We start from the raw sequence: 15,056 nt of genomic DNA, 5'->3' as shown, positions 1-15,056 counted from the left end.
AGAATACTATTTATTTACATGATGGAACAACAAAAATTCTTTAGTCTTCAATTAATAAATTCAGTAAGAACATAATATTCAAAGTTCAAAATCGATACAATAAATAAAAAATTAATTATTGCATCAAAGAGCTTCTTTTATTTCTTTCATCGAATATAATGATGTGAATCAAGAGTTATAATATGATTAGTGACTCCAATTGTCGTAAGTGGTAATACTTGCAACTTGACTCTTTTAGTTAACTGATAAATAGAATATTCAAAGTTGGCAAAAAGCCTTTCAATTAGGATATTTGGCTAAAATGATTTTTCAACAACTTCTTTTTTATTTTTTATGTTCCCAAGGATATAAAGAGGCCAGGTTGCAACTTTGTATACTATAGAACCCACTGCCACTAGAGCCACAACCTTAGTGTTATTTGTGATAATATCTCTTTTCACTTGAAAAATCCAACAAGTTCTTTTGACTAGTTAGCTCCTAATTGACAACTTTATGTGATGTAATAAGGATGACGCAAGAAAACCAATATATGAACATGTCTATTTTGTTTTCATATAATCAAAGACGGAGAAATTTTATGAGTTCTAGATAATAAGTTTTTTGCATATTATGTATTTTATTTGATTTTTAAATAGATGTTATTCCGCTGTTTGTTATTGTACTAAATCAATATCAAATCGACCAAATAATAGATCAAGATTACGTTGTTCACTGAGCTACAAATGTATTATTTGGTCCAAAATATAACTACAACAAGAAGGATATTTAGTTGATGATAAATTTTTATTATTAATTATCGCAAAAATATTTAGAGGCATGCTGAAATAAGGTTTGACAACTGGGGACATACTTTTGTATTGCGCATGCAAATATATAAGATTTATTAAATAATACTACTCTATTATTTTTATTATTATTATTATAAAATTATTAGTATTATTTATGTTAAAGGGAAATACATATATAAAGTTATTAGTTAGTGGCAATGCATGTATGATGACTAAGCACTTTTGGCTGTTGATGTCTCAAACTTTATTTTTTGCTTTGGCAAAGGCTGCTCCCTGGGGTTCTTTGTATTGTAACTTAGCCTTGTTAACTTGTTTTTTTTTTTCTTTATTTAGACATATATTATTGACGATATACAAAATATTTAACGATAATTATGCAAGACAAAATATTACTAGTAATTGATAATGTAAAATGAATGATAAGTAACCTATTATACATATGCAATTATACAAATAATGCATATAACTTTATTTTTTAATTTTCTTTTTGACATGTTGTAGTTACCTTTACTTTTGGAGACCACTTTTAATCCTATTAAATTATGTTTGTTGGACGTTGATGCTTGCTTTAATTATACTACTATCTAAAATTAAATTATCCTAATTAAGATTGCCTATATATATATATATATATATATATATGATTTTGACTAATTGACAAAATAGTTAGTATTAAAAATGAAATGATGCACTTCATCATCATGAATCAGAAAGAAATTTATTGGGTGAAATACTCAAAACCAAACCACATTTTCTTTTCAAAGCTAGTTAAATTATTGAATTCACACCAAATATTAATATAAAAAATATACAGTATGAAAAAAGGACAGAAAAAATATCACTACTTTTGACAAAAAGACATCTTACTTAGCCACCAGCCCACTATTTAAGGTTTACTTTTATACATACATTTCACTTAATTAATTACTTTAATCTGTCATAGTTATTATAATTAAAAGTAATGCCACAAAATGATCTTATAGTGGGGTTTTATACGAGTTTTTTGCCAAAAACATCCTTAAACTATACCTTCAACTTAAACTACATCCTTAAATTATTTTTCTTAACAGAAAACATCTCTCAATTATTTAAAATTTGACAACTTTTATCTTTTTGTTAAAATTTGTCAAAAATTAACAAGTTCTTCACAACAATATGTATGGTTCACACTAGTCTCAACAAATTAAACTCTCTAAATCTCCCAATAAATCAATTATGTTCATTCTACATACATCTAAAATAATATTATAATTTTTTTAGTAACAACGTTTTGCATTGTCTTCCTTTGAATTAGCAATTTTATTTTTGTTTACTTTTCATTTGATTTGATATCAAAGAAGTATCAATGGAAATGTTTTGTTTTCATTGAATCTGCAAAAAGTGGTGGCGTTCGGTGACTTTTACTTCTAATAATGAAAAATGAAACTTGAGTACTAGAGATCAAAATTAGCTGAATCTTGATCACCTCAATTATTAATTTGCCCCAAAAAATTATTGTTCTAACAATAGTTTGACTTTGCAAGGTGAAGATTGTGAGAAATTAAGCTCCAACTCCATTCAGTTGGTAAAGGAGAAGAGGAGATCATGTCTCCTCGTAGACTCACACCGTCCTAACATTGTTTTTTTAACAGCAAATACGAGTCTCAATTTTTTTTTCGATGCTTTTTTCAACTGGTAATAATATTATAGATTTTGTTTTTATGAGAATAATATGAATTGCATATGTTTTTGTGTGGAATTCGCTAATTTTTTGACAAATTTTAATAGAGGGATGAAAGTTGTTAAGTTTTAAATACTTGGAGGATGTTTTTTGTTAAAAAGGATAATTTAAGGATGTAGTTTAAGTTGGGGGTATAATTTAAGGATATTTTTAGCCAAAAACTCGATTTTATACACCCCACAAATATGTATAAGAAAAATAATCTACTTGAGTTTAAGTTTTATACATCATCAATATAAATAAATTAAAGTCGTTTATATGTATATTCTTACAGCCGGTCATTTTTCTCCAATTAATTTTTAACCATCTTAAACTAGCATTTTACACCAAATAAAAGCTAATAGAAGTTCTCTATATTCATGATGAATCCACAAGGAAGGCTAGGATACAATAGCAAAACGTACAAAAATTATGTTGTAATACCAAAAATATAATTAGAATCAACTATATAAAGCTTCACTAATATCACACTTCTCTGATTAATAAAAAAATAATTTTATGCTAGCATTACACAAAATAAACATAAAAATGAAAAAGTAATAGACGTTATCTAATATATATTGATCATGATGATGAATCATTTGGTGGCATGACAAGGATGATTTAATTAAAATTCTGAAACTTTGGGTGATTTGAATGTGTTGACCGTGTTTATCCACTCCATGGTTGTCCAAATAATTAAAGCTATATGCTAAAGTCTTCATACAATTAAGTTAATGAGACACCTTAATTAATTTATCCTATTCATGTCGTCATGGTAAAAGGCAATTCGATATATTAAGCTTCTAATTATGTGCGAGATAATTAGAAGAAAGATCGAATAAAAAAGTCCGATTTATTAAGCTCCCGTTACCATTTTAAAACTTATTAAAATAGTATTCAACACTATTTAGCTCATGTTGATCACATGAAATTGTACGTTCATATGACTAAGATTATAAAAATTATAGAATCAGCAAGAAATTTCTATATCCACATGCTACGCATGAACAATCTAGTCACGTTAAATTTCATAAAAGCAATTTCTATAGCACTGATAATTATAATTTGACGGATGCAGATGCAGATTTAGAATTTAAAGTTTATGATTCGTTTCTATGATAATCTCAAATTAATACATAATAATAACTTGATTCATTTTCAAATATATATAAATATTTGATAAGTTTTTTGATACATATACGGAATTTGAACAAAAATTACTGAATTTCGACATGCAATTTGGACGTTTCTACGTGAATCTAGTTGTAACAAAAAAACAAGATCCACTTCAAGACAAATCTAGGCCATTGCCTTTTGCACTTGCATTTATACCTTGAATTTGTCTTTCACCATATTGGATATATAGCGCAATCCAATGTAGATAGATCATAAATCACTTTCACCCTCCATTCCACACACAAAACTACTCATCCACTTTGTTAATTCTTGTATATGTATAATTCTTGCTTCTTAGCTTTACTTATATATTCCTAGAGCATATATATAATTTCACGATTCCGATCATCAACTTTTCTTGGTAGAACATATAACTCGTATATGTCCATATTGGTTTTATCGATAGCTTGAGTCAGCCAAAATATCGGGAGAAGTGATTGCTGAAGTCATAATTTCTTTCTTTTCTTGCTTCCATTGCGAAAATCGATAATCTAAATTTTTTCAAAGTTTGTTAAGGATAGACACTCAAATGAAGAGTCCTTCTAAGAAGTTAAGTAACATTATAGCCAAGTGGAGAAAAGGAAGGAAAGGTCAATTTGTTGTATATACAAAGGAAGGCAAGAGATTTGTTGTGCCATTGTACTATCTAAATCATCCAATTTTCAAAGTCTTACTCGAAATGGCTGAAGAGGAGTATGGTTCAAATGTGAATGGCCCTTTGCAAGTTCCATGTGAGAATGAATTGATGGAGTATATTCTATGTTTGTTGAGAACAAAACTTGGTAATGTTGAAATTGGAGAAGCAATTTCCTCTATTGATACATGTAAAGGAACACATGTTTCTTCTAATTTATCCTCTTTGCAATGTGATAGTTTAGTTGAACGTGTGTCATAATGACTTCTTTAGGCTAGAAAATAGAGTAGGAGATGAAGATTGTTTATGTAATATGTAAAATGTACTATAACAATATTGATGACAAGTTTGAAGTTTTGATACTTCTAACATACTTTTCTAGTTGCAATTTGGCAATTCTTCCACTCCCTTTGATGCTCTCCTCCACCCCCACCCCACCCCCCCACCCTTTTTTTTTTTCCTTCCGTCAAGTGTTCGATATTTGCATGGCCAAATTTGATTAAATTTAGATTCACGCATTGCAGAACCTACTTATGGGAGCTACACTCTCAATAAAAAAAAAAATTATTCATGAAGACTTGAACCCGAAACTTTTCATTATGAATGAAGAAATCTCAACCATATCCTATAGCAACCCATGTTGATCCTTTAACGTTCTCCAACATTTGGGTAACATACTAATCATTAAAGTAATAGTATTAGTTTGTTTTTTGTTTCTCATTCGGTTAAGACACATAATTAAAGGATAAAATATCTTTTTTCCTAAGAAATTTGTCATTCTCAAAACTCGGCTTAATATCTCGAACTAATTAAGAGCAAAGTAATCTATTCATATCACCACAATCTTCAATGATTAACATACTAATCTATACTCCTTATCCCCCTCCCCCGTTGTGCTCGAGGGTGATTAGAGAAAATCAAATAAGATTGCCCATCTTTTTTATATATATATTAGGCATTGCATTCTCTGAATAATTCAAAATCAAAGTAATTGAATGTACGATTCCAATATGCAAACAATATCATCCCCCCCCCCCCCCCCCCCCACCCTCCCGCACCCAAAAAAAATTGAGAATAAAGAAAAGAAAATGAGTTGTTAGGGGTATCAAAAGTAATAGAATGAAAAGAAACGGACTAAAAGTGACTTTTCTGAAAACTTTCAGGGACCTATAGTTCATTTCTATCTTCTCTCGTGAAAAATTAGGCCCATAACCCGAATAGCTCTTGTAATCTCCAGTTTATTCAACCACTGAAGCATTTTTGGGAACAGCGATTAACGAAGAGGAAGAGAGATGGGAGGTGGAGATGGACATGGCATGACCTTCAAAGGCATCACTGTACATCAACCTAAGCGTTGGCACTCCGTCACCGGAAAAGGATTGTGTGCCGTCATGTGGTAATTTCTTCAAACCCTAGCCCCTTTCTATTGTCATTTCATTTCCCCTGTTTTTCGATTGATTTTACGAGCTGTATGGATTTGATAATGTAATGCTTTCGGATCGGAGATTTAGGAATTAGATTTGATTGGAATATATATTAGGGAACCTTATTGAGCTCAAGTGTGTGATGTATTGGTTGATCCATTGTTGAGGATGAGATTTTCTCTGAACGAAGTTTAACTCATTATTTATTTTGCTTAGCTGATAAATTACAAGGTTCATATAGTGAGTGCATTTGATGGAATTTTGTTAATAATAGATATTGCCTGCAAAGGCAGATGTGGCACCCGTAAATGTACCAGGTAGAGGTTCATTGGGCATGTTAGACATGCCTTAAGTAGCATTCTACAGGTAATGTTGAACAAATCAGCCTTCCCCCCTAAAAAAAGTGATTTTGAAGAAAAGATGCCAATTATAAAAGAAGAAAAACTACTACTACTACATGTTGATCCAAAGTTAGTTTTGGTCGATTATATGAGTAATCACTGTCTGTTTCACTCCAATTTGAAAATCCACATTGTGAGGATTTGTCCATTGTCCCAGCTTGTGTTCGTTGGGCTTTATGGGTGGAAAGACCCATTCTCCAATTTTTATTTGTGAAATTGTGCTTGGTGGCTGATTAAATTCAGTTGCACTACTATCTCAGGCTCCTGTTGGAGGTTTAGTTGGTTCAGCTGTAATAAGAGAAATAACTCAACTTCATTTAAATAAAAAAGAAGAGAGGAATAGCTGATGATTTTAATCACTGATGCCTTACCTTAAACTTTTGCATTTTATTGGCATTTAACTAGTAAGCAATAGTCAGAGGGTATACAGCAGGATGGATATCTTAAATGTTATTGACCTTAAGTATATAATAATGTACCAACAACTTCCAAGGATGTGGTCGAATAGTCATGAAGTGGATTGAGAACCATGAGGCTTGAGGTTCAAATCCTAGCGAGGCAATATCATTAGGTGATTTCTATTTTCTTCTCATGTGTCAGCCTTGGCGGATAGAGTTATCCAATACCTATGTTGGTGGGAGGTAGCAAGTATCCCATGGAATTGGTCGAGATGCACCCAGGCGGTCTGAACACCATGGTTGTCAAAAAATAATAATAATGCGCCAACATAGTTTTCAAATATTAGCAGGATGATTCATAATTAATAGGGACTTATTAATAAATGGAGAATGGTATGAACTATAATCTGCATTTTATGGATCAAATTAATGAGAGATCTGTGCTGTTGCACTTTTTATATACCATAACACCAGAGTGTGTTTGTTTTTTCAGGTTCTGGATTCTTTACCGGGCCAAGAAAGATGGTCCTGTAGTGTTGGTGAGTCTCAATATTGTTTCATCATTTCTTACATTTTCGTTTATTGTATACCATTTTGGTGATTGTTGATGTGATTTTGACTGCTTAGGGCTGGAGGCATCCTTGGGAAGGCCATGGCCATGATCATGACCATTAGGTAAGGTTCTTGCAACTATAGTAGCTTATAATGTTACTAGTGAATGTGGTCAGTCATTTTTACATTATGGTGGCTGGAGAAGTCTCTGTTGTTTATCTTTGCTATTTGTAAATGATGCTTCTAATCCAAAACCTTATGTATATTCTGAAGTGACATGTATTGGTCAAGAGTCATAACATAACCTATATCTTCATCTAAGCAACAGTTGGAATAAATTTGCAAAACGGCTACTAGTTGCAAAATGGCAACTATATAAGCAGAGAATTTTTTCCTGTACTGAAAAAATTGGGAATGGAAACTTTTTAAGTAGAGAGATTTCTCCTTTTAGCCAAAATAAATAAGCATATGAGATTTATGTCAAAATATTTTTCTTCAGCAGAATAAGTGGTTCATATGAAGAGTTTGATTGTTGGTTGATCATATCACCTGCACCAGAATATTATTCCCACATTTTGCAGTCTCTACATTATCTGCTTATGCTCGGATATTCGCTGCTAGTACTGAGTTGAGATTTTGAGATACTCAAAACCTATGAAATTGTAATGTGCCGTCAATTTTAAATTTATTGTTTGAATCTTTGTGGCATTTGGCTTCAAGTGGGCTGTTCCTAACTTTTTAAGTCTTGAGCTATCATCCTCTATTTTTGTTTGACTAGCCCAGTCTGATGAATTGTGCTAATTGATTTTGCAGATATGTCATGGAAGCTGCGGCTGGATTGTACGGTCAATGCTAATGTATTTCTTGGAAAACTCAGTTGAATATCTTTCAAAACAGTTGTATTTTGTGTTCAATAAAAATCCTATGAAGTGGAGAATTGTTTATGAATATGACTTGATTCATAAGATGCTTTGTTTTAGTTAACTTTGAGCTATGATTTTTGTTTTCATTGAACTGTTTGGCGCATTTTTTGCAGTGGTGTGTGCAACTTTTCTCTGTTGTATTTCCAACCCTTTTCATGAGTGAGTTTGAATGAAATTATGTAGATAGCAACATTTGTCAATACGACGAGATTTAATTTTTATGAACTGTGTTTTGCAGTAGCAGGTTAAAAGTTTAATTTAACTGTGTTGATAATGCACCCTGAACTGCCTTTCCTCGAGCTGAGGTCTATCGAAAACAACCTCTCTACATCCAAAATAAGGGTATGGTCTGAATGCATCCTACCCTCTCCGGATCCACTTTGTCAGACAGATTACACTAGATATTATGTTATTGTACGTTGATAATGCACCTTAGCATGCAACTTAAAATTCATATAAAGGTCGCTAAGATCTATGTAACCTGGATTTAAAATGGTAAATTAACAAAAAAAAGCTATTTCATGAAGACCATTAAAGACTCAACCAGTAATATGAACTTAACGATCATCACAATCAATGATAGTATATGATTGAAAATTTGCAAAGCTACTATAAGAAGTAATCAGACAAAGAAAGACAACAATTGACATATATAAGCTGAATTGCCTCTATTTTATTGATCTGAAACAAATAAAAGAATAAAGTGATACAATGAACTAAGAGTAATCAGTTACAATTAGTTTGATCTGAACTCTGAATATCAGAAGATTCAGATTCCTGAATCTGCAGTCATTGCTTCAATTAGCTCAGCAGAAATCTTAACTTGGCTCCTATTTTTCGCTTGTCATTTCAAGAGTTAAACTTATATACACCGAATTTAACATGTGAGTATATTTAGAAGAGATACTCTTGTCCTAATAAGACGCCGAATAATACACTCTAATTCTCCTTCAAGAACATCTTCAATAACAATCTCCACTGCTTCCAATCTTTTATTCACACATTGTAATGTCATTGCATCACATTTTTCCCAAGAACTAAAGCTATTCACTCTCATCAACTTTGATCCAAAAATATACCCTTTATTTAATTTCTTGTTATTTGGACTTGGCATTAACATAAGTGACATCAATGACTCCACAATTGACATAGTAGCAACTTTCACTTCCCTAAGCACGTTCACAACTACCATCAAATTATTTTTACTTTCTGAGCTTTGGTCCGATCCCAATGATAATTTCATTCCCTTTAAGGAATGCAAGCGCTTTAATATCTCTTTCTTCAACTTCTTTCGTTGACAATGAAAAGATACTGTGAATTTATTATTATCTCCAACGCTAATTCTTCTGAACGTTGACTTGAGGTCATGGAAATGATCTTTAACTAACAAAAGAACATCTTTTGTGGTGGTACATACTTCAAGCATCCTTAGCGATGTTTCAGAAACATCATGGACCCATTTTTCTTGTCCTTGGTACGCGATTTCTCGTTTGATCATCGATGAGTGAAGCAAATCGTTGGCTGAGTCGTGCAAGTCTCTTAGAGCATCAAAATTTGGTAATGCCATTGTATTTTCTTGAGCTAGAAAATATGTTTGAACTTTTGACTTTTGAATTATATTAGATTGAGACTGTTTATATAAATGCTTTGCATTTGTAACCTTTTTATAGGTTACCTCAAAAAATATTAGAAATTAGAGATTTTGTGATCTCTAATGGAAAAAGGACAGGAAGGATCCTTTTTTGTACGTATTGGCAACAGCTAAGGAGATTAATAATATTGTCCTAAAGGAAATTTCCTCCTAGAAGGAAAAATACAAGAAATGGAAGAATTAATTTATACTCCAATTATTCCATCTGGTGTCTGGTTCCCGCATTGGAGTCCAACTAATCTTGATTTGCAACATGTGGAAAAATGCTCTCTAATCTCTATCAAGGATTTTTCCAGAGGTCGAACCCGAGACATCATGTCATGATCACAAGTTATAAGAGTACATACTGCTTAATCAAATACCGTCATATAAATTGAAACGAGGGAGAGGGATGATGCACGAGGGAGAGAGACGATGCCAGTCTGGTACTTATTAAATTGTCGACATGCAGACAAAATGTATTGAGAATATATTTATGAAGACTAATTAGGGAGCATTATGAAACATTAATCAACATAATTTGGAATACTTCAACATGATTTTAGAGTATTAACAACTGTTTATGTTTCTTGTTAATTAATTAAGAAATGAAATCTTCTATTAAGATTATATTCTAACCATGCGTGCATTGCGTTGGCAGAGTTTCCAAGAAAATTCCTCCAGCATTGACTAGTTTTTTTAGTTGTCCTTTAGTGACATGGATATTTTTCCTCCAAAATCTACACATGTGAGACATGATATATAGTTCGTGCATTATTTTATATTATATATGCACTTAGTTCGTACAGTTATAGTCGATCCCAACTTGTTTGGAGCTTAGGCATTAAAAGGATGTTTTAAGTTAAGTAAAATATTATAAGGATGAAGTTGAAGTTTGAGCTAAACAATAAGGATGATTTTGGTCAAAAACTCGCTACGAGGTCAACTGAGAGACTCAAAAGTCTTTCTAAGTCCAAAACCCAAGTCTTTCTACTTTATATATTCATACTATATTGGATTCTCTAATAAATTTCTCTTTGATTATTGAGCAAAATTTTGTCACCAATGGAAGGTGTAAATTTACTACTAGTCCTTCTTCTTATAGCTAGTAGTACTATATTAGATGGATTGATATTATGCAGAGCTATGAATTCAGACATTCTTTGTGATGAAAATGAAAAAAATGCTCTTATCAAGTTCAGACAGGGTTTCAGGGATCCATCACGGTCAATGATCATGTCGTCTTGGATGCTCGAGGAAAATTGCTGCAACTGGAAAGGTGTTGAATGTGACAACACAACCGGACACGTGATCACTCTTGACCTGCACCAGCAATTCTTGCAAGGTGAGTTTGGGACTTACTTGCTTGGCTTGTCTCATTTAAGACACTTAGACTTAAGCCAAAATGATTTCCTTGAGGCCTTGTTTCCTGACTTCATTTGCAAATTTAAGTACCTAGAGTATCTCAATTTGCACAAAACCAAGTTTAGGGGATCAATCCCTGTGTGTCTTGGAAATCTGTCGCGGTTGCAGTTACTTGATCTTGGTGATGGTTTTTCACTCCGGGTTGATAGTCTTCAATGGATTCAGCATCTTTCCAATATGAGGATTCTTGACCTGAGTGGAGTTGACCTGAACAATGCCAAAACCTGGCTACATGACATCAATTTCCTAAGGTCTCTCGTGGAATTACGTTTGTCTTCTTGTCAACTTCCTAAATTACTTCCTGTTTTTGTAAATTTCACATCCCTTCAGGTTCTTGACCTCTCGTTAAACTATCTGGATGTTCCATTTCCTAGCTGGTTAGTCAATACAAGCTCTCAGAGTCTTGTTTATCTTAATCTCAAAAGAAGTCTGCTGCATGGTTTACTTCCAAATACCGCCTTTGGAAACATGTACTCACTTAGAGTTCTTGATCTTTCTGACAACTCTATCCGAGGCAAGCTTCCGTCTTTTGAGAACATGACTTCAGTTACTTCTCTTGATATCTCAAGGAATTCTCTTCAAGGCAAATTACCACCAACCCTGCCTTCAAAGTTGAAACATTTGGATCTTACATCCAATAATCTGGAGGGTACTTTAGCAAGTAGCATCGCACAACTTAGGCAATTAGTTGTCCTCAATGTTGCTTGGAACTCTTTCAATGACTCGATTACTGAACATTTCTTGAATTTCAGTGATTTGAGAGTGTTAGACTTGTCATCCAACTCAATTATCCTCAATATAACTGCAACTTGGATGCCTCCCTTTCAACTTGACATTATTGGCCTGATGTCTTGCCAACTTGGTACACAGTTTCCACAGTGGTTTCATACACAAAAGGATTTCTCATTCATCGATATCTCTCATGGTAACATCTCAGATAAAGTGCCTGATTGGTTCTGGAATCTCTCTCCAAAGGTACAACACATGAACCTTTCTCTCAACTATTTCAGAGGGGAAGTACCTCAAGTTACATCAAGACTTGCTAGTCTTGAAAAACTAGACCTGAGCCAAAACAACTTTCATGGTCCTTTACCTCATTTTTCGTCCAAGATGAAGATGTTGATTTTGTCCCGGAATTCTTTTAATGGTGCCATTTCCCCTGTATGTGAATCACTTGTCATGAATAATTCTCTTATGTTTCTAGACCTATCGTTCAATAATCTATCAGGAACACTTTCAGACTGTTGGAGATATGGGAACAATCTGGCAGTATTAAAGTTAGGCAATAATAATCTGTCTGGTGAAATACCTCATTCTTTTGGATATCTTGAAACTCTCAGGTATCTGCAACTGAATAACAACAGGCTGTCCAAAAATCTGCCTTCATCACTGAAGAGCTTACAAGAACTAAAATTTCTTGATCTTTCCAGAAATTGTTTATCTGGAAATATATCATCTTTCTTAAGGGAGACTTCACAGAAGCTAATGCTTCTTTTGTTAAGAAATAACAAGTTCGACGGAAACATTCCCCTACAGATTTGCCAGCTCAAAAACTTGATTATTTTGGACCTTAGTTCCAATGCTCTATCAGGCACCATTCCAAAGTGTGTTAAAAATTTCCTAACGCTGGCCGGGGTAGAGGAGTTCCCTTCCTTGGTTTATGGCCCCTATGAAGAATACAGGAAGGATGTGATGTTGATGCTGAAAGAGAGAGGCTATGATCATAGTGTTTTTTTCTATGCGGTGATTGATCTATCAGATAACCATTTATCAGGGGAAATTCCTGAGGAAATCACCACACTTGTTCGATTGCAGGCATTGAATTTATCAAGGAATAATTTAACTGGAGCAATTCCTTGTGACATTAGTAAATTGCAACATTTGGAAGCTCTTGATCTTTCCAGGAATTACCTGTCATCCTTTTTGCCTTCCAGCATAGTGGAGCTTTCCATGCTCGCGATCGCAAATTTTTCGTTCAATAGTTTGACAGGAAAAATTCCAATAGGTCGTCAATTTTTAACCTTCGATAATAGTTCTTATATTGGGAATCCAGAGTTGTGTGGCATGCCACTTTCCAAAAGCTGCTCGGGACATTTTCCTGAGGACGTTACTCACTGTAACACTCCCAAGAAAAAAGACGTGCAGGCCATTCATCAGCATGAGGAAGACAATTGGCTTGATGAATCATCATTCTATATCAGCATGGTAATTGGTTTCATCACAAGTTTCTGGTTATTTTGGGCTACTCTATTGGTGAAAACATCTTGGAGACATGCCTATATGAGGTATCTTAATAAAATGGGCAACAATATTTATGTGTTTGTAGCCATAAGATTACCAAATAAGCATAGACCATCAAAGATGAAAGACTGAAGTTATTTCAGGGCTTTCTGAATAAGGTAATGAAGGTCTTATTTCTGGTGCAACTTTCTTTTTTGTTGTTTTGATTTCTAGGAGCTCTTCTGGTTTTGTTTTTGTAAAATCTTCTAAGTACTATATTGTGTATGCTTAGTTGCATTGTTTCATCTCGTGGGATTGAACTAGGTATGTTGTTGTTGTTGTCATAATTGTATTTTATGATATGTTTTGTGGATATCTAAGTAACTTGAGAATACTATTACTAATGTTTTACACTAGTAAAACTGTCAAGATCATTTCACTTGCTTCACCTCAAGTAGAACAATGACACAAGTTTAATCAATCCAAGTCATGACCAGTTTGGCCTTTCAACTCTCTCCTCTGTTATGACAAATTTCAGATGATCAAACATTTAATACAACGTTTTCGTGATATTTTATTCAACTTGTCTGTACCATAGACAGATGTACACAGTCCACAGATCATGCAGCATAATGCCCGTCGATATACATATGAAGATGGCTACTTGATCTTCATTTTAGGAGTATACTCCCTCAGATCCAACAATTTTAGACATTGAACCACTTGTATACTCCCTCAGATCCAAAAATTTCAGCTCATTAACACATACTTAATTCACTATTATACAGAAATAAAAGTAGAGTACTTGTAGAACATTATCTCCATAGGTGAACATTTTTCCTGTCTTTGCTTATCTGCAACCTTATGAAACCATCCAACATTGTAATGCTAACATCTTCAACTCCTTTTATTAGCCTAATCAACGATGCAAAGTCGGAATCTTTTCTATTACTATTGTCTGATTATTTTCTCTCTGCTTCAAATCTCTGAGACATTTGCATATCACTTTGTTCAATTTCTTGTTAGATGCCATGTATGCATCAACTTGAGAAGATATGTTAGATTCTCCACCTCTACCTCTTCGAAGAGATGACTCGAGTAGCTGAATACTTTCTTTCATCTGTGAGAAAGTTTCTTGTATCCAAAACATTAAGGGACACATCAGAGACTTGTTCGAGTAATTTGGCATGTTTTTCATGAACTTGTTGGCTAATTGGCAACTTGAGGACATCGTCAACACAATCGTATAATTTTCTTTGTCCATCCAACTTTTGGTTTATCGTCGAGTTAGAAGATGAGGAAGTTCCTTCAGATGACTTCAACCTTTGTAACTGCTCCTCTGCACAAACAATGAGAGGATGAGCTGCTGTAGGCAAGCTCATGGAACGAACATTTGATTCACCATTTCAAGCTGTCGTCTTAATTTTCTTAGTACAGATAAATGACTATGAAGAATACTGCTTGTGAGACTGTTTCTTGGAGAATATTGCTCTAAGGGTGTGTTTGGTATGGATGAGAAACATTTTGTAAGTCATGCAAACGTTACCAACAAATATAACCCTTGGGAAAATGTTGTTTTTAACATTTGCATAACTTACAAAATTTTAGATTGTGGTATGATATTTTCTCATAAGATTTTCAATTTATTCAAAGAGGATTTTACACCCTGGCTAAAAAGGTCCATAATTCATCTAACCAAAAAAAAAAACGGTCATTTACTAAACAACTATCTCGAAATGGGACGACAGATGAAAATTTCACCCAACATAACACAGAAACCTTC

The 15,056-nt window shown here is 33.4% G+C and overlaps 4 protein-coding genes across 4 annotated transcripts; 3 read left to right on the top strand and 1 right to left on the bottom strand.

The window, feature by feature from the left end:
• The first annotated feature begins 4,150 nt into the window (after positions 1-4,150).
• LOC125827956 (auxin-induced protein X15) lies at positions 4,151-4,561 on the top strand. Its single transcript, XM_049507288.1, has one exon. It carries the CDS (start codon positions 4,196-4,198, stop codon positions 4,559-4,561), a length of 366 nt encoding a protein of 121 aa, XP_049363245.1. The 5' UTR covers positions 4,151-4,195.
• Positions 4,562-5,494: 933 nt separating this feature from the next.
• Positions 5,495-7,246, top strand: LOC125827960 (NADH dehydrogenase [ubiquinone] 1 beta subcomplex subunit 2). The gene is made up of 3 exons (XM_049507293.1): positions 5,495-5,696; positions 7,017-7,062; positions 7,151-7,246. The coding sequence occupies exons 1-3, from the start codon at positions 5,593-5,595 to the stop codon at positions 7,196-7,198; spliced, it is 198 nt and encodes a 65-aa protein (XP_049363250.1). The 5' UTR covers positions 5,495-5,592; the 3' UTR covers positions 7,199-7,246.
• Positions 7,247-8,875: 1,629 nt separating this feature from the next.
• LOC125827950 (uncharacterized) lies at positions 8,876-9,616 on the bottom strand. Its single transcript, XM_049507282.1, has one exon. It carries the CDS (start codon positions 9,563-9,565, stop codon positions 8,876-8,878), a length of 690 nt encoding a protein of 229 aa, XP_049363239.1. The 5' UTR covers positions 9,566-9,616.
• A 1,090-nt stretch (positions 9,617-10,706) lies between these two features.
• On the top strand, positions 10,707-13,468 carry LOC125827924 (receptor-like protein EIX2). Its single transcript, XM_049507255.1, has one exon. The coding sequence runs from the start codon at positions 10,775-10,777 to the stop codon at positions 13,424-13,426; it is 2,652 nt and encodes an 883-aa protein (XP_049363212.1). The 5' UTR covers positions 10,707-10,774; the 3' UTR covers positions 13,427-13,468.
• Positions 13,469-15,056: the final 1,588 nt, after the last annotated feature.

Source organism: Solanum verrucosum, unplaced genomic scaffold (assembly GCF_900185275.1).
Source record: "Solanum verrucosum unplaced genomic scaffold, falcon-dt-bn FXZP01000064.1, whole genome shotgun sequence".
NCBI classification, from domain to species: domain Eukaryota; kingdom Viridiplantae; phylum Streptophyta; class Magnoliopsida; order Solanales; family Solanaceae; genus Solanum; species Solanum verrucosum.
Note: the sequence above shows the minus strand (reverse complement) of the source record. Positions and strands in the feature narration are given on the sequence as shown.